Source organism: Cyprinodon tularosa, unplaced genomic scaffold, assembly GCF_016077235.1.
Source record: "Cyprinodon tularosa strain WSP-4 unplaced genomic scaffold, ASM1607723v1 ctg70, whole genome shotgun sequence".
In the NCBI taxonomy this organism is placed as follows: domain Eukaryota; kingdom Metazoa; phylum Chordata; class Actinopteri; order Cyprinodontiformes; family Cyprinodontidae; genus Cyprinodon; species Cyprinodon tularosa.
Genome location: NW_024039452.1, coordinates 4,722,256 through 4,742,644, shown reverse-complemented (window position 1 = coordinate 4,742,644; position 20,389 = coordinate 4,722,256). Strand labels below are relative to the sequence as shown.

The 20,389-nt window shown below is 42.1% G+C and overlaps 1 protein-coding gene across 1 annotated transcript in view; it reads right to left on the bottom strand.

Moving 5' to 3' along the window:
• Window positions 1-1,094: 1,094 nt before the first annotated feature.
• Window positions 1,095-20,389, bottom strand: part of aco1 (aconitase 1, soluble) — a 33,159-nt gene continuing 13,864 nt past the window's right edge. Inside the window, exons 12-20 of the mRNA XM_038268462.1 lie at window positions 19,983-20,067; window positions 10,443-10,599; window positions 9,346-9,470; window positions 9,155-9,259; window positions 5,897-6,039; window positions 5,661-5,808; window positions 5,458-5,580; window positions 1,629-1,814; window positions 1,095-1,555 (exon numbers count right to left, since the gene is read on the bottom strand). Coding sequence (XP_038124390.1) covers window positions 1,439-1,555; window positions 1,629-1,814; window positions 5,458-5,580; window positions 5,661-5,808; window positions 5,897-6,039; window positions 9,155-9,259; window positions 9,346-9,470; window positions 10,443-10,599; window positions 19,983-20,067 — 1,189 coding nt within the window. The 3' untranslated portion in view covers window positions 1,095-1,438. The remainder of the gene's footprint in view (window positions 1,556-1,628; window positions 1,815-5,457; window positions 5,581-5,660; window positions 5,809-5,896; window positions 6,040-9,154; window positions 9,260-9,345; window positions 9,471-10,442; window positions 10,600-19,982; window positions 20,068-20,389) is intronic.

Here is a 20,389-nt window from a genome sequence, read left to right as displayed (position 1 = left end):
TACCCATTACAAATGGCAACCCACCACTTATTTTGGCGTTTGACCAATTAGATGAGCCCTTGAATGATATCTTACCTACTGTAAATGAAGTTGGAAAAAAGTTAAGAAATCAAGAAGAAAAAGGTAAAAAGCTGATTGAAAAGTTAAAAAAATTCCTAGTTGAAAACTATATTTAGGTTTATAAACTAAAAAAGTACCAGTATCAGGATTAATGTCTCTAAGGTTATGTTGGACCAAAAAAATTTGTTTCTTTCACTTTCAGAGTGTTTTTCATCAATTTCTTATAGAAGCACTTTTGTTATTTTTCTTAATATATTCAGACAAGTTGGCGTTTCTTGTTATTACATTGACTTTCACTTTTGACATGAAAACATATATTTTTTTAATGTTTCAAAGGTAATAAGGTCTTGTCCTGGATTCTAATAGCACTATTGGCTTGAAATTTTGATTTTCTAAGTATTTGACTAAGTGCCCTATAAAAGGTTAGGAAATAATTTCCATACTTTAGCCCCTCAGACAGTCTGATTGTAAAATAATTGTTTACATCCATCGGGTCTGCAGCTTTAGAGCAGAATCACAGGTGACCAGCTAATTCTGCCTCAGCATCAGTTGAGATGCGTACTGAACCACTTTCCACCACCTACCGATGCATCTAATTTGTGTTTGTTTGTGTTCCCATGAGAATCGAAACCAACTCTGCTTGGTTCAGACTCAGCGGCAGACCGGAAGGAGCCTTAGCGATAACGCAGACAACCACAGAGCTCTCATTTCCTCTCTGGTGTGTCACGTGTTTCAGCAGATTCACCGCCGCTCTCCGGCTCTGCAAAGGAGCGAGAAGCTCCCAATCAGCGTGAGCAGCATGCTAGAAGCGGGGATTCTATTCCTGGAGCTGATGAAGGGCTTTCTGGGACTATTTTAGTCCAATGAAGCAGCAAAAAAAAAAAAAAAAACATCTCAACAGAGCCTTGTCATTGTGTTATTATTTGAAGCTAAAGGGAAGCGGGGTTGACCTCAAAGCTCATTTTGATCTCTAATAAGAACACATTTCAGCTAAAAAGGGAAGAAATGACAGTAAATGGACCCAAATGAATCACTTTTATTTTTACGTCTTTAGCATAAAGCTCTATGATGAATCATAGAAACATCCCAGTCTATACAATCAACGGACAAAACAGCAGAGGTTAAGCGAGAGATGACATGTTCAGCATGAACAACCCCTGGTCCCAGCTCAGAGTTTGGTCCAACCTAAACAGTTTAATCCAGTCTAAATAGTTCTGATTACAAATCTGAAATATTAAAATTGGTACAGATTTCTTCAGTGTTAGCTCAACCGATTGCCATTCAGAACTAATCAGGAGGGAAACTGGCCATCCCACTTTGCTGAACTGATTAGTACGTCTGTAAGTGGAACTCCAGCAAGTCAGAACAACCCGACGGATCAGTTCTGTGACATCTTGCGGATCATGTAGTTGAGAATCCCTCCGTGGTGGAAGTAGGTCAGCTCCACATCCGTGTCAAACCTCACGAGCACCTTGAAGGTCTTCCCCGTGTCGAGCTGCGAACGCAGGACAGAGCTCATCAGACGACATGTTCAGAACCACGTCACGGAGAATGCCACCTACGCTTACCTTCACGTCCACCATCATGCGCGGCGTGAGCAGCTCGGGGAAGAGGATGGTGTAGCGCTCCTGGCCCGTCAGCCCCAGGCTCTCAGCATTGTCTCCTGGGAGATACTCCAGAGGAATCACCCCCATTCCAACCAGGTTACTGCGGTGGATTCTTTCATAGCTCTCTGCTAGAACCGCTTTGATCCCCTACAAAAACGGAAACATTCAAAAGCACTTTCACAGAGCAGTGCAGTTTTTTTACTAGGACAAAATAATGGAGATCAGCCTCAATTTTCACAAATACACATATGATTTATACATGCAGGACAAGATCCACACACACACAGCACCATTCACACAAAGACAGAAAAAATCCACATACACAAAGTACAAGATCCACATATGCACAGCACGATTCACGCAAACACAAAAAAATCTATATACACACAGTACAAGATCCACACACACACAGCACGATTCATGCAAACACACAAGATCCACATACACACAGTACAAGATCCACACACGCACAGCATGATTCACGCCAACACACAAGATCCCCATACACACAGTACAAGATCCACATATGCACAGCACGATTCACGCAAACACAAAAAAATCTATATACACACAGTACAAGATCCACACATGCACAGCATGATTCACGCAAACACAAAAAAATCCATATACACAAAGTACAAGATCCACAACACGCACAGCACGATTCATGCAAACACACAAGATGCACATACACACAGTACAAGATCCACACCCACACAGCACGATTCACGCAAACACACAAAATCCATATACACACAGTACAAGATCCACACACACACAGCACGATTCACGCAAACACAACAAAATCCACGTATACACAGTACAAGATCCACACACACAGCACGATTCATGCAAACACACAAGATCCACATACAAACAGTACAAGATCCACATACAAACAGTACAAGATCCACACACGCACAGCATGAATTACACAAACACAAAAAAATACATATACACACAGTACAAGATCCACACACGCACAGCACGATTCTTGCAAACACACAAGATCCACATACACACAGTACAAGATCCACACACGCACAGCATGATTCACGCAAACACACAAGATCCACATACACACAGTACAAGATCCACACATGCGCAGCACGATTCACGCAAACACAAAAAAATCTATATACACACAGTACAAGATCCACACATGCACAGCATGATTCACGCAAACACAAAAAAATCCATATACACAAAGTACAAGATCCACAACACGCACAGCACGATTCACGCAAACACACAAGATCCACATACACACAGTACAAGATCCACACATGCGCAGCACGATTCACGCAAACACAAAAAAATCTATATACACACAGTACAAGATCCACACATGCACAGCATGATTCACGCAAACACAAAAAAATCCATATACACACAGTACAAGATCCACACATGCACAGCATGATTCACGCAAACACAAAAAAATCCATATACACAAAGTACAAGATCCACAACACGCACAGCACGATTCACGCAAACACACAAGATGCACATACACACAGTACAAGATCCACACACACACAGCACAATTCACGCAAACACACAAAATCCACATACACACAGTACAAGATCCACACACACAGCACGATTCATGCAAACACACAAGATCCACATACAAACAGTACAAGATCCACACACGCACAGCATGAATTACACAAACACAAAAAAATACATATACACACAGTACAAGATCCACACACGCACAGCACGATTCTTGCAAACACACAAGATCCACATACACACAGTACAAGATCCACACACGCACAGCATGATTCACGCAAACACACAAGATCCACATACACACAGTACAAGATCCACACATGCGCAGCACGATTCACGCAAACACAAAAAAAATCCAGGTACACACAGTACAAGATCCACACATGTACAGCAAGATTCACACAAACACACAAAATCCACATACACACAGTACAAGATCCACACACGCACAGCATGATTCACGCAAACACACAAGATCCACATACACACAGTACAAGATCCACACATGCGCAGCACGATTCACGCAAACACAAAAAAATCCAGGTACACACAGTACAAGATCCAGACATGTACAGCAAGACTCACGCAAACACAGAAAAAATCCACATACACAAAGTACAAGATCCACACACGCACAGCACGATTCATGCAAACACAGAAAAAATCCACACACACTAAGTACAAGATCCACACACGCACAGCATGAATTACACAAACACAAAAAAATACATATACACACAGTACAAGATCCACACACGCACAGCACGATTCATGCAAACACACAAGATCCACATACACACAGTACAAGATCCACACACGCACAGCATGATTCACGCCAACACACAAGATCCCCATACACACAGTACAAGATCCACACATGCGCAGCACGATTCACGCAAATACAAAAAATCTATATACACACAGTACAAGATCCACACATGCACAGCATGATTCACGCAAACACAAAAAAATCCATATACACAAAGTACAAGATCCACAACACGCACAGCACGATTCACTCAAACACACAAGATGCACATACACACAGTACAAGATCCACACACACACAGCACGATTCACGCAAACACACAAAATCCACATACACACAGTACAAGATCCACACACACACAGCACGATTCACGCAAACACAACAAAATCCACGTATACACAGTACAAGATCCACACACACAGCACGATTCACGCAAACACAACAAAATCCACACATGCAAATGCATTTCTTAAAAATATGATAGGGTAAGATATAGTTTATAAATAATTATCAATTATTTATAAACAATTAATAAATAATTAATGGTTTTGTACCCATTTATATATGGTTGTTGTTGTAAAGTCTTTTTCATCAAAAGGTGACACAAATAATAATACATCCATGGAACAAAGGTTAGTTTTTAAATTTCTATTCTTTATTTAGTTTTGACTTCTGATTTTCAGCTCTTTTTTAGTTTGAAATTATTTTCAGCATTTGTTAGCTAGCTTAGTTAAGTTTTTATGTGTTTTGTTTGAAAATGCTTAGTTTCAGGTTAACCTTTGCTAGTTTCAGTTTTAGTTTTTGCTTTTTATGTAATACGACTCACATTACAGTGAAAAGGCTAAAAAAGAAAAACAAAACAAAAACTAAAAACATTCTCTGTTAAATTCTGTTAGTTTTAACTGAATTTGTTTTGCCAACTCTTACCATTGCTTATACTAAACTATTACGGTTCCTATAAGTTTTTGTCTTTTTTCTGCAAGCCTAGTTTTGAGTTTAATTTCTGTTAAAGAAAATGTGTTTTAATCAGAATTTTCATCAAATCGTTAGTTTTAGTTTTAATATCTTAGCAAAAAATAGAAATATTAATTGTACTGAAACAAAAACATAGTGTTCCAAAATCTATAAATATATCATTGACACAAAAGGATTCTGCAACATCAGGAATAAGGAAACGTTGTAGTCGAAGGTAAACACGCAAACTTACGAGAACAGCATACCGAAAGTGAACTAGGCTAGTTTACTCACGCGTGATGTAATAAACTAAAAGCAGTAGTCGGAGTTAAGCAGAACTTAAAGTTAAACTGCTTTAAATAAAAAAAAAAGCCTTACTTTCTGTGTTTGCAACTTCACAACCTGACGGAACGGATAACCTGTCAGATCGTGCTTGCGCATTTGTATTATATGCTACTCTGATGCGTATGCTGGACTGACAGAACACCGAATCAAAGGACTATGCTTGTTTATGGTTTCTGCATTTATGGGGCGTCTTCTGTAGCTCACCAACAGGAAGGGGCCCTTTGCTGCCCAGTCTCTGGAGCTCCCAGATCCATACTCCTTCCCAGCCAGAACCAGCAGAGGGACACCAGACTGCTTGTACATCTCTGCAGCGTCAAACACATCAAGCTGGAGGAACACAGGAACGATCCGTCACTTCAGCAGCCAGGATTCGCTCATGAGATGTGGGAGATTAAAACTGATCAGACCGTTTTTCCGGTGGGAAAGTGGATGGTTTGAGGCGCCTGCTTTTTCAGGAATTTGTTGAAGAGGCGTATGTTAGCAAACGTCCCTCTGGCCATGACGGCGTCGTTTCCTCGGCGGGAGCCGTACGAGTTGTATTCCCTCGGGGTCACGCTGTCAAGACAAGAAGTCAGAGAGAGGCTAAATTTGGCCACCTGACCGGAAACAGCAGAAAGATTTAAGGCGTCTGGCGGAGACTGACCCCCTGTCGGAGAGGTAGCGGGCGGCGGCGCTGTTCCTGGCGATGTTGCCTGCAGGAGAGATGTGGTCGGTTGTGACAGAATCACCCAGGTTCAGCAGCACATAGGCGTCTTTAATGGACTCTGGAGGCGGCAGCTTCATGGTCTGAATATGGATGAGACCCAACAGTTTGAACAGTAAAAAAATTAAGATTATAACTCAGTTTATTACACATTCCTACTATAATATGCAGAGTAGGGGTGTAAATAATAATCGTTTTGTATCGATGCATCGATCCAAAAGCCGACGATCCGATGCATCGACACGTCCGCAAGATAATCGATTCATGTTTTTTTTTCCTCCGGTCTATTTTTATCCATTTGCTCCTGGGCGTAATTCTTCCTCCCGTGCTGCGGTGCCGCTAAACCTATTTTGCCATCCTACCGCGCTTCCTGGTTATACTCTTACAGCAGTTTGTTGCAGCAAGCTTCACACAGACATTTTTAAATTATACTCAGTATTGAAGCGTGGTCTGAGCTACACACTGTGGGTCTAGATACGGCCGAGGCGATGAGGAAGTGGGGACGAGTTTAGTCCGACGACGGAGGGACATGAGGGCAAAAAGAGCGGAGATTCAGCTGGAAAAAGGCTCCCAGCGTTCTCGCGCACCTCGCTCTTCTAGCGGGTCAAACTTCACGAGTTGTTTTCCGCAATTTCGGTCATAAAAACAAAACAAGCCGGCCTCCTGTCTGCTGCACTGTTTGCGGTCAGCTACAATCTGGGCGAGGAGCAGCGGAGCGTCTCTCAAGGGGGCAGTGACGTCAACACTCTGAAGCCTTCTTCTTCTTCTTTTTTTTTAATGGCGGTTGGCAAACAACTTATAGGTGCATTACCACCACCTTCCAGAATGGAGTATGGACCAGACAAACTATTATATTCTCCCTAAAATACCCGTTCTTCTTAGAAAATTAAAAATACTACCAAAAACGACATCCCCAGATGACCTTTGAAACAATTCCCTTATATGTAGTTTATTTTTATTCCTGTCTAACTCTCTAAGCAACATCTCTCTTTCCTGAGTATATTTATTACATTCTAAAAAAATATGTTGGACAGTTTCTCTGGAGCCGAGGTATTGCATTGAACTCATTACACTGATATTGTGCAGTATTTTTTGATGCAACTTTTCTACTTCTGTTATTTGCTGTTGTTTCTAAAGAAAATGCATAATGATATTACAGCTTTCATTGATTTATTTCAAACTTGAAACTTTGTTTAGCCTGTAAGGTGTAAAAAAAAATAATAATAAAAAAAAATAAAAAATAACCGATTAATCGATTAATCGAATCGAATCGAATCGTGGTGTATTCTTGAGTATCGAAAATAATCGAATCGTTGGGTCAGGAAATCGATACTGAATCGAATCGCCATGATGGATGTGATTTACACCCCTAATGCAGAGCAGATTTTATTCTTATTCTCTAAAAACTGAAACCTTCTTCCATTCTTTATAAACCAGCTTGATGCTGAAGGGGCAGATAGAAAATTCCTCCTCTGTAAATGATCATTTGCTGCCCCCTTCAGTTTCCTAGAGGAATTTCTTTAAGAATCTCATCCCAGACATTGACTTTCCCTGAAATTCCCTGAAATTTAATTTCCCTGCTAAAGCTACGGGGAGGGAAAACTACTGCCATGTTGCCTTTTATTCCACGATAAATAAATACATTATTTCTGGTTAGTTCATTAAAGTTAACCTTTATTTTTTAACCTTTAAAAATAAAATGTGGAGAAATCCTTTTTATTTATTTATTTTTTTACTGGAATAAAAGGCAACATGGCAGTAGGCCATATATGTATTTCTGGTTGGTACAGACTAACTGAGCAACAGCGCCCCCTGCTGTCTAATTGAGGGTGCTACACACAAGCCACAGCTCATTTTTACCAGTATGAAATTGTTGAAGGCCTAGCTTGTAAAGTTGAATTTATGACTCACAGCAGCAGATTTGTGCAGTTATATTATTTTTATTTGTTTTAAGGAAAAAAAAATTTGAAGATTTTAAAACATGCGTTTGAATAGATTTTTGCACCATTTGTTTTAGATCAACTGAAGTAATTTTTTATGTGCAACTCACATAATACAATTTGTGTACTTGTACTCAATTATGAAGACGTGTAACTTTTTCTTGTAGTTGTGACACATAAAAAAAATAAATACAATTATAAAAAGTGACAATGCACGAATAGTTTTGCAACAATAGTTCTGGAACGTTTGGAGCAAAACTGAGAATGTAAAAGGTTTTTGATGTGCAACTTGTAGAACGGAATTTGTGTGGCTGTACTTAAAATTTGAACAGGTACAAAAAATTTGTACTTGTGAATTGTTTTTTAATTCTACAAATACAAAACTTAGAATGTAACTCCCTCTACAACTTCAAATTCACACTTAAGGGCAGATTATACGTCTGGTCATGAACCAGTTTTGATGGTATGCTTCTGCACCGTTGGTCTGGAATTTCTAGGGACGCACAGCATTTTCTCGGCAAAGAGCAACGGGGAGCCTAATCGAGAACTCGCGAGAACTTTGGCCGATTGTGCTTCCGAACCTCCTCACAACGGTCGACTGAAATTCAAACGTTTTATTTTCACCCGACCTCATGATTCCTGATTTGGAGGTGGTCGTCAGAGGCTGATCGCCCCTCGTTACCCCCGTACACTACACTACGCACGTCCAAGCTGAAAGTCAGGCCGATCAAAAAATTCTCAAATGACTGGAAAGTCGCCTCAAAACTATGTGGTTTGGGACGGCCATTAATGTGGCGGACCTTCTTCGGGGAAGCGCAAATGGAGCGATAGTGTTTGGAGGCCGATTTGGGATTCAGCCTCAGCTTAAGGAGCATCAGTGCTGAAATGTACTGTGTTGGGGGGGGCAATAGGCATAAAACATCTGTTTCGGCTTAAATTTCAGCGTGTCGGCGACATTATCAGGCAGTTCTGTGTCGTTTAAAGACTTTAATAACGTTGTTCTTCTGAGGTCTTCTTTTGGGTTGCATTGATTTCCTGCGTGTTGCTTCTCTGAGTAAACTCTCACCTGTGCTTCATCTTCAAATGGTAAAACGAACTGCTTGTATTAAAGTCAAACTGAGGCTGTGTAACTGCTCTTTGTCTCGGAGGCATGAACGACGCATGAACCAGCTCTTGCGGAGGAGCTTTTAGCATTTTTTTTGCTTTGGTTGCACTAAACAGCAGCTGTGTGAATTTTATTGATAAGAAGCTTTCTTACCAATCCATCAAAGAACGGCGGCGACTTGATGTAGGTTGATTTATCATCCCAGGTGTACAGACTGTCTGAGGGAACAACCAGAGAGTTCCAACGTTCATTCACTTTCTGCAATGAAATGAAAACGGATCAAGACCCTGAAGGTTGGTTTTTATTTCTTCCATCATTTTAACAAGACATTGGATTCTTAGCACCTCAATTTTTTCATAGACTTCTTTAAACATCGACGGGATGACAAATTTTCTCTCCACTTCCTGGATCTCATCCCGAGTGGGCCAGATGTCCCTCAGGAAGACCGGTCTGCCCTCGGGGTCGGTCCCTGCATCGGAGGAAAAGTAGGCGGGACATTCAGACCGTAACTGAAGCTCAATGTTTTAGCTTTTTCCACAACATTAGGCATAAAAACGAGTGAAATGAAGAAAATCAATATAAAAAATTAGGAGCCGTTTATGGCGTTATTTTTGGTATATGATCTAGATAAATTACGACAATCAATCACCCCCTCATCGACTGAAACGGAGCTTGTCGAGTGGGGTAGTCCAGTTTTTCTATATCCTTGTAAGGCCATACGATGGGGCATCATCACCATAAGTTACTTTCATTTCATCAAAACTCTCTTGTGGTGTTCGTCCTTTCAAATACAAAAAAACGGATCACTGCTCGACAGTCAACAGGCTCCGTTTCAGACGTGACTCAGCTCAAACACCTGTAAATCAGAAACAACAATTAGCTCACAGCTGGAATTTGCCACTTAATCTATAGATATATAAATAATTGCACATGCAAAAAATTCAGCTAGATCAAATACGTGGAAGTGGGTCAGGGGCACTACGCTTGGAACGCCACTCGTAGCCTTTAAATGGTAGAAAAACGCTTTCTTGTATACTCAGATTCTACCAGGTGGCTCTTTTTCTTTATTTTTTTGAGCATTTTATGCCCCCAAACTACTTTAGTTTATCATTACTGAACCCCACCTCGAGGTTATTACTGGATTTCTGTCTGCTTAAGGCAAAATATTCACTAAAAGAAACAAAACCTTCCAGTAAATTTGAACCTTCAAAAACAAAGCAAAACATGGAATTATTGTGGGAAAAAGACGCCATCCGGAAGAAACTTCTGACCCTGGCTCCAGTCACACAGCAGCCTGAGTTCAGAGCAGGAGAAACCTGCCAGTTCATTTGAAAGCCCGGCGTTCTCGGACCTAAACACTCCTCCCACAGTTTGCACTAAAGCTTCAGGGTTACATAACCAGACGTTTCATTTTCTGCTGCCAGCTAAAGGCCCAACTCACCAATAGGTTCCTTTTCGAAGTCTATCCTCACCGTTCCAGCTATTGCATAAGCAATGACCAGCGGCGGAGAAGCAAGGTAGTTGGCTCTTGTGTTGGGATGGACTCGGCCTTCGAAGTTCCTGTTCCCTGACAGGACCCCCGCAGCGACCAGATCCCCCTAAAAAACAAACCAGCGTTGGAAATGTAGATTATAAAAAAAGAATAACCAGAGACGGAAAGGATCCAGTTTACAGATAAAAGCAAAGTTATTCCAAGGCCTCATAGATCAGCTGAGAATCTCCACTAGTGCTGCTTTTTACTAAACTTCACATCAGGGGCGATTCTTATGGAAGCAAATCGTTTCCATATTTAAAATGTAAAAGCATTTTCAGAAATGCTTTTTCATTTTAAGAATGTGGCTGCATTGTTTGACTCATAAATGAAATTAGTAATCAATCATCATATTGCTGTAAAAGCATTTTCAGAAATGCTTTTTCATTTTAAGAATGTGGCTGCATTGTTTGACTCATAAATGAAATTAGTAATCAATCATCATATTGCTGGAGTACATTTTGGAAAAAAAATGCAGCCACATTCTTAAAATGTAAAAGCATTTCCAGAAATACTTTTTCATTTTAAAATTTTACATTTCAAATTGGAATCTTTGTATGCATTTGCTGGGGTACATTTTGAAAAATAAACCTCAAATGTCTTTTTCTTTTTCATTTTAATTAAGTAAAAGGATGAGCGTAGTTGAAGTAGAAAATGAAAATAGGATGATTGATTACTAATTTTATTTATGAGTCAAACAATGCAGCCACATTCTTAAAATGAAAAAGCATTTCTGGAAATGCTTTTTCAATTTAAATATGGTAACGTTTTGCTGAGCCCCCAGAGACTGTCTGCCCAGACAAGATTAATTCATTTCACTTTTTTCTACTCATATTTTTGAAACTTTTTCAGTGCGTTTTGTTAATAACTGACTGCATCATTCCCGACTACTTCCCATCTGCACTTAGTAAATCATAAAATGAATTGTAAATTTATATAACTAGAAACTTAAAAAATTATAACGATTTACTAATGATGCAGTAAATTCCAATATTGATATTGAGTTGTGGTTTTAAAGATAATCAAACAAATCAGTCTCAGACACATTGGAGCTCCTCGCTGGTGAACATTTCACCAACACACCATCAATAGGTGCAGAAATCTGACTGAACCTTCCAGAAACACCTGAATGCAGCGTTCTTCTAAAAGCGTCGGTCAACATTTTAGTTAAGTAGATCCATCAGGCTTGTTCACTTGTTTTTTTTAAATTAGTTTAATATTATTTCTGATAAACCAGAACATAAATTGGGGTTAAATACCCAAATACTGTATAGTTTTTACAATGTCACATATTTTTTTTTGTTACTTAGTTTTTTTTTTATTGTAAAAAGCACATATAGTATTAAAAAAACAACTCATATTTCAGGGGTGCTTTGATTCAAATTAAGGTTGCTTCACAGCCCTAAAAAAATAGGCTAAAACAGTGTTGCCAACTCAGCGACTTTGTCGCTATATTTAGCGACTTTTCAGACCCCTCCAGCGACTATTTTTCAAAAAAGCGACTAGCGACAACTCTGGGGACTTTTTACGGTGTCACTGGCGGCTTTTGGAGATACAGTTGTTACATTGTACGTGAGGCGTTCAGGGCAACAACAGCTCTAGGAAAGAAACTGTTTCTCAGTCTGGTTGTTTTTGTTCTTATTGCCCTGAAACGTCTTCCAGATGGGAGCAGTTCAAAGACAGCGCTGCAGTCAGAGCCGCAGGATGAACCGCGCACATGCGCCGGGATTGACGCCGCAAATTGATCACGCGGTGCCGCTACGCCCTGACTTACATTCGAGGCGGGAGCGAGCGGGATGTAAATGTAAAATGTTATTTGGTCTAAAATAAATAACTGAATTTGAAATATTTTGATTCACACAGCCACAGTCAGTCACTTAAAGGAATAGTACACCCAAAACATGATATGCCTTCATTTTCTACTCACCCCCATGCTGAACAACACTCTGGAGTACTTTTTTGATATCTCAAATGCATCTGGAGATCTGGGAGGCTTCTTGCTGTCTGCTGACATTCAAATAATGGAGGTCTATGGCGCCCGAGGCAGAAAGGTCTATAAAAGTCCACAAAAAACGTGTCAATATTCCTCCATACTGCTCGTCCAATGTATTCCAAGTGTCCTGAGTGGGTAGCGTCCATAATTTACTCGAAACAAAGTCATTTAGAATGTTTTTAGAGCATAAACAGTAGTGTACAGGATTTCCTGAAAGCACGCGCCTGCAAGTTCACGACGCTACGGAAACCGCGGCAGACCAAACCGGATGAAAGTGCGCATTCAGCTCGGCAAAGAACTCATGCTCTTCCTCAACACTGAAGTCCTCAGACATTTTTCTTTCGTTGTTTCTTTCTTTGCACAGGTAAACAGCACATTTCTTCTTCTACGCTTGCATTATTGGCAGAGCAGATGCTGAATGCACACTTTCATCTGGTTTGGTCTGCCGGCTTCCGTAGCGTCGTGATCGCGCAGGTGCGCGCTTTCAGGAAATCCTATATACTACTGTTTATGCTCTAATAACATTCTAAATGACTTTGTTTCGAGTAAATTCTGGATGCTACCCACTCAGGACACTTGGAATACATTGGACGAGCAGTATGGAGGAATATTGACACGTTTTTTGTGGACTTTTATGGACCTTTCTGCCTCGGGCGCCATAGACCTCCATTATTTGAATGTCAGCAGACAGCAAGAAGCCTCCCAGATCTCCAGATGCATTTGAGATATCAAAAAAGTACTCCAGAGTGTTGTTCAGCATGGGGGTGAGTAGAAAATGAAGGCTAATCATGTTTTGGGTGTACTATTCCTTTAATCACCTTGTCCATTGTGTTTTCCTCTCTAAGATTAACATTAATCTGCTGGTGAGAATCATTATCTCTCAGTCTAAACTGTACAGTCAAAAATACAGACAAGAGGGAATCAAACCCTGAAAAAAGTAGCTCTATATATATTATATAGTGTTTTTACTCACTTTTTGTCTTTCTGTAACAACATTATTTCTCCCACAGAATCAATAACATGCACATCACTTCCTGTGGCAGATTATGCAAATTAGGCGCTGACATCATTTAGCGACTTTTAGCACAGCCAATAGCTACTTTCCTTACTGAGGAGTTGGCAACACTGGGCTAAAAACGACTATGCTTCACACGAAGCTTTGCTGCAGAGACTTGTTTTCTAGATAAAAGCAAAGCTGCTTTATGCAACGTGAAGAAAAAGTATTTGATACCTGATGCCGATTTTGCAGATTCGTATGGAGAGGAATTTACTCCAAGATTACTAAAAGCAAATTAAACTAATAGAAAAAAAGGGTTAATATATATACATTCTTGCAATCCACATTTTTTTGTTTGCCTTTTTCCTAGATTGAATTTTACCATTTTTTTTTCTCTCTCCAAACTTCATTTTCAACCCTTGTTTGACAAGATAGTTCAATTCTTTCCAAATCCTGATTTTCGTTCTCTATGCTCCTGTGTGGTCTGTGCATAGACCTACAAATTGATCTGCTCTGCTTAGGAACTGCATTTCTGTTAGTCTGAGCACAGGCTGAGGCTTTGCTCTTCACAGTCTCATGAAGGTGAGCTGCAGTGGAGCAGGCAGGTAGAAGAGCGAAGGCTGTGAAGTCATGGGATGGGATGTAAGAAGTACAGGTGGCTGGTTTAACCAATAATAATCTTTTTTCCCCCCCTCACAGTCTAAAGTTTTAGATGCTTGTAATTTAATTGATTTCTTCATTCAGAAACCGAGAAAAACACAATTTAAACGGTGGTCAATAGAACTGTGTCACAATGCATGTCTCATGACGTCCTGGTAAGTCCGGAGGTTTGCCTTTGAGCTCAGCTTAGATCAAAGCAAGCAGGAAACAAGGGCGACTTTGTAACAAGAAAACAGACACAGTGTAGGCATCAGATCTGCTCGGGCCCAGTGCGTGCCAGTGAAGTTACGCTATAGAATTTGCTGAATGTTGTCACATGACATATAACATGGTGGTTGCCCAGACAACAACAATAACAATGCAGCGTCCGTGTGCGTCCTGGAGCATCTGTAATGTTAGCGCATTTAATGGCCGATGAAGTTTTACCTGATTGATAACAAAGCTGAAAAAATCTTTATGGTGAACAAAGTAAGTGACCATGCAATAAAGGGGGAGAGGTGGGGGTTAGCCTCTTTTAGCTAGGTCAGTTAGCCATATAAGGCAACATTACTTTTAATATGGCGTTAACAGCAACGTTCGTTCACTACAAGTAGAATAACTTTTTTTTTCAACTTTGTCTAAAATCTCAATGAAAGTCATTTTTTAAGATGTTCCATTTATCCTACCCTGCCCTCAGATCTTAATTATAAGAATAAGCAGCATTGGAGACTTTGTGTGTCACACTGTTAAATGGCAGAGCTCAGTCTATCTTACAGTAGAAGGCAGTGCTTTCCTTGAAGACCGACTCAGAATGATTGTTTTCTACTTTCAGCTTCTTTAAATCGCTAATGAACCGATAAATAATAGCAAACATGGGTAATAATATGTTGAGACTCCAGGAGAGACCTGATTCTTAAGAAACGGGTGCAATACAGTTTGTCTGAGTGGAGTGTCCATACAGTAGCAGCCATTCAAAATGGCCCTTCCCAGTCAAACGCCAGCCAATCTTAATGTCCACCAATCATGACAGAAAGAATATTTAAGTACAAAGGCTGATATTTAATAATGAATTGTAGGGGACCAGCCAAGGACCAGCCTAGGGTCGGCCAAGGACCAGCCGAGGACCAGCCACGGACAGGCCAAGGACCTGCCTAGGGTCGGCCAAGGACCAGCCGAGAACCAGCCAGGGACAGCCAAGGACCTGCCTAGGGCCAGCCAAGGACCAGCCACGGACAGGCCAAGGACCTGCCTAGGGCCGGCCAAGGACCAGCCGAGGACCAGCCAAAGACCTGCCTAGGGCCGGCCAAGGACCTGCCTAGGGCCGACCAAGGACCGGCCAAGGACCAGCCACGGACAGGCCAAGGACCTGCCAAGGACCAGCCGAGGGCCGGCCAAGGACCAGCCGAGGACCGGCCAAGGACCAGCCGAGGACCAGCCAAGGACCCATCAAGGAAAGTGGGGAAAATTTTGAATGGCTACTACTGTATGTTGACATCATAAGAAGGGGCAGGGCCCCGAGCAGGTCTTACCACCGGAGCAGATATGGTACATGCAACGGCTCTCGCTGTGAAAAGATGGCCCTCTACTAGACAGCGCTGAAAAGTATTTTCAACATCGTGTTCTTCCACCGGCTCAACAAAATGCCTCTGCTCTAAGGTCTTTGTTGGATCCAGGAAGCTTAGCAGTTCAGCCACTCCTCACCAAGAGGTATCAAGGCAGTGGTGGGCGGTGCATACGGTACCCAGGCCTTCAGTGGGCACCATTCAACTTCACCAATAATATTCAAATATGAAACGTAATCAAGCGCAGGTATAAAACAGACAAAGATTAGTGTGCGGGTGAATACAGAGATCAATTTAGCAAGAAGCCCAGTTAAGACAACAGCAATCCTCTACTCTATAACCACAGCTCTGCCATATTTCCATCATCATGAGCTGTTCCGATTCAATTTGCATCTAATTAAGTTAAAATAGAGCATAGAGCATGACATTAATATGTATCACACCCACCAGAGATGCTAATTACTTAAAAACTAAATCCATCCTTCTGTCTTTGTGCAGGAAGTCTTAGAATCTCCATTTAGTATTAGCAATAGAGGCATCCATTCAACCATTTCCTTACACTTATCCGTCCCGGATCACGGAGGCAGCAGTCTAAGCAGAGATACCCAGACTTCCCGATCCACACACACCTCCTCTAGCTGCTCTGGAGGGACCCCCAAGATGACACCAGGCCAGCTCAAAGACAGTCCCTCCGTTGTGTTCTGGGACTTCCAAGAGGCCTCCTCCCAATGGGGCATGCCTGGAACACATCCCCAGAGAGGCGACCAAGAGGCATCTGAAACAGATGCCCGAGCCTCCTCAGCTGGCTCCTTTTAATGTCGAGGAGCAGCAACTCTACTCTGAGCTCCTCCTGGGAACCTGAGCTCCTCACCCGATCTCAAAGGGTGTGCCCAGCCACCCTGTGAAGGAAACTCATTTTGGCCGCTTGCATTCGTGATCTTGTCCTTTCGGTCATTACCCAGATCTCATGACCAAAGGTGAGGTTGGGAACGTAGATCGATCTGTAAATCCAGAGCTTTACCCCCCGACTCCGCTCCCTCTTCACCATGACAATCTGATACAGCGACCGCATCACTGCAGACTCCACACCGATCAGTCTGTCGATCTGACGCTCCATCCGTCCCTCACTCGTGAACAAGATCCCAACATACTTCAACTCCTGCACTTGAGACAAGGACACTCCACCGACCTGAAGAGGGAAGCCCACCTTTCTCAGGTAGGAAACCATGGTCTCGGGTTTGGAGGTGCTGATCCTCTTCTAGCCACTGAGGCCAGAAAACCTTAAAGCTACAGTGTGTAATAATTACAGGCATATAAATTCAGAAATTTAATATATTATACATAACTATGTTATTTATCATCACCTATGAGCTCAGCCTTTTAACCATAACATTTGCGTTGCCTTAGAATTCGTTATTTATAATTACATAGGAGCGGGTCTCGCAGCCATGGAGGCTGACATCTTTGCGCTACGGCAGCGCAGAGGCAACAAACTAGCGATTGCGAGATCTCCCATGACGCTCGAAAATAACTACGGCAAGTTGAGAGAGATGAACTGAGACGGTACTGAACAGTAGATGGCAGTATTATGCCTGAGAAGCGTTTAGTCTGCCTGAAACCAAAGAAGAAGAAGAAGCAGGTATACTGCGCCTCGGTAACAAGAAAGGTAAACAAGGCGGCAGGCGTGAGTGACTTTGCAAACTGTTTGGCACTGTGTGGCCAAACATCAGACGAATGGAGGATCATGCCTACTCTGTATCACAACGAAAAGCGGCGGACACCGAACCCCCGTCATCTAAGAAGCGGAAACACGACGAGAATAAACGCAAGAGTGACAAGAAACGACAAAAAACACGGATCAACATTGGCACGGCATTTACACGATGGAAGTCACTGATGGAGGAAAAAGGTTTTCAAAGTGACGCTCAAGTTGCCAGTTTTCTCTTGGACAGGTAATTAATCCTATACACACAATTGTCTAATATCACTGCAGTTTTTGGAATACAGGATGCTCAGACCTGTCTAAAACAATAACATGCTGCGTGATGATGCTGTTACTCTCCAGTATACTTATTCAGCAACGTCCCTGACGTTTCACAGGTAATGATTCAGTAATTTTCTGTAAAATAATTTTCTGGATATATACCTCGGTTACTTCTCTCCGGCTCCTTTGGAGATCTTCAAGCCTTTCCTCCTCTGCTCTCACCCCGCTGGCTCCCCTCTCTCGCCTGGCCCCAGCTGCACGCTCACCCCGGCCTCTCTGCCCTCTTCCTTTCCCTCTTCCTTGCCTTGTAACCCCCGTGCCACAAACAAGACTTGGACTCTGTAAACGGGGAATATATATTCTTCCAGCGAACACAATCTCGCTGTTAAACTAATGACTACAATTACTTCGTCTGTTTATATCACCATGCAAAGCAGCTCACCAAAACGTCACAACGACGTAGAAAAAATAACGGGTATATTTATTATCTTAAGTCTACATGAAATCTATACCCTACACAGACTAATGAAATACTATCTGTAAAATTATCTATGTAAACAAACCTCATCACTTGAGAAGGTAGGTGATGCGGACGTCGTGGAAGACATTTTGTCCCGTAACGCTCGCCGTACTGTTGGGGGGGAGAAGCGGTGGGGGGGAGACGTTCATGTTGCTGCAGTCTGCAGTCTGGACGTTAGATGTCGCTGAAAATTACACACTGTAGCTTTAAGTAAACATGCTCAAGGGCTTTAAGATAAATCACTATATCAACCGAAATTGTTTTATTTAATTCAGTTCAGAATTATTTTCACTGTTTCAATTACGTTTGAAATTCGTTGATGTTGATGCAGTCTGCAGTCTGACCGCTAGATGTCGCTGAAAATTACACACTGTAGCTTTAATAAAAGTGAATCTAAAACGCAGATTGTCGCTAGCATAACTTGGCTTTAAAAATTTTATTCTAACTGACCAATCCGAAGCTTTAGGGCTTTAGGCTGCCCTGCAAGGCTTTAAACCTGGGTTTGAATGGAGACTAAGCCATTCTCAAGCACATATCAAGGTGCTCATTTTGAGCCTGGATCCAGATTTATTTTTGATTCTGTTCATGGAGGAGAATCCTGCTTCACAGCAGCAGGTTGAGACAAACATCCTCTAAATGTACTTTAAATTTGTATCTCCTACAGCCTAGTCCCAGGTGCTCCGGAAGGCTTTACCATATTAACAGGAGAAGAGGCGCAAGTGAAGTTAGACACTGTCGTTGGACGACATGCGGTAATTTATAAATGTTTTAAATCACGTTGGGTCCGGATTAGCCAGCAGGTGGGTCCGGACACGGACCGCAATCCGCTAATCTTGACCTCTGCACTAGACATTCAGGCACACACCTAAAATGGCGTAAACACCATAAAGTGCCCTATTTAGGCGTTCAGGCGGGCGTTCCGACACAGCCATTGTCTCCATTGTGCATGCCTACTTCACATCACATCATGGTTCAGTTGCAGGGAGGAACAAATACGTGAAATAGAGATGACTTGTTGGCTTTAGATCCCCCATTTCTAGCCCCTGTCACACCTTGACGATTTAGACCAGCGTATGCCTGACGTGGGAAAATCTGGCAAACCGCTGGCATGCATTGGGATACCTTAAGAGTACATTTTGTATGAGCACGCTGAAACATGCTGAAACACCCTGTCACACCTCAGCATACGGCGAGTACTTCGATAAATCCCCATCATAGGGTGAGCCAGATGGTGTGATGGATACTCCCTGCGTTCACGCCCACAACCAACATAAGTGACTCTGCTGAGACTGCAAACCTTCTTTCCTTTTCTTTCTTTCTTTATTCCGTTTTTTTTTTTTTGGGGGCAGGCGGTATCATCGCTGCTCCCCTCAGGAGCATTTTAGGAGATTCTGGGACCTCGGGCATACACCGTCTAAATCTGCAAGGTGTGACAGTGCCCTCTGCTCGAAATGCATCCTTTACATAACCGACCAATTTTTTCGCTCCTGATCGCGTCTTTACTAAGGGACAACATGTAAATCTCTCGCTCCAGCCGTCTCGTTGGCGTTCGGTCAGAACCCATCTTTACACCGTACCCGTTCAGAGCAGGCGGTCCCACGTTCCCTAACCGACCTACGTGCAATGTATTGATTTAAAGTTGTTTATTTTAAAGAGGCCACAAAAAACATTCTTTAATGGAAACACAGCTGAAGGTTGAAAATGCTGACGTTAAACCCATGTAACTCTAGGGGAGCAAAGAGATGTTACACGTACCTTGGTTATGGCCTCCACCACTGAATCTGGGAGCGGACCACTGTTTCCGATACACGTCATGCAACCGTAGCCAACGACTTCAAAGCTATTAGGAGACAAAAGACCTGTTAAAGCAAAATACACAAGTCCTACGGTATGAAACATTGCTTGTAGAACGCGTAAAGCCAGGCATACACTGTGCAATATTTTCAATCGTTGCACGCAGCTGCAGCTAAAACTGTACAAGAAAACTGCAGGGTTTAAAAGTTCACAGCTCACGATGTTTGTTCTCACACTGTGCGGCGCGACGCTCTGATGCGGTCTACCTGCTCACTGTAGGTCTAAAAAAAACACGTCGGACTCAGCGCCGACAGATGGCGCCGGTCGGACATGTCTATCTGGTAGAAGGAGAGGAAGAACTCCCTTGT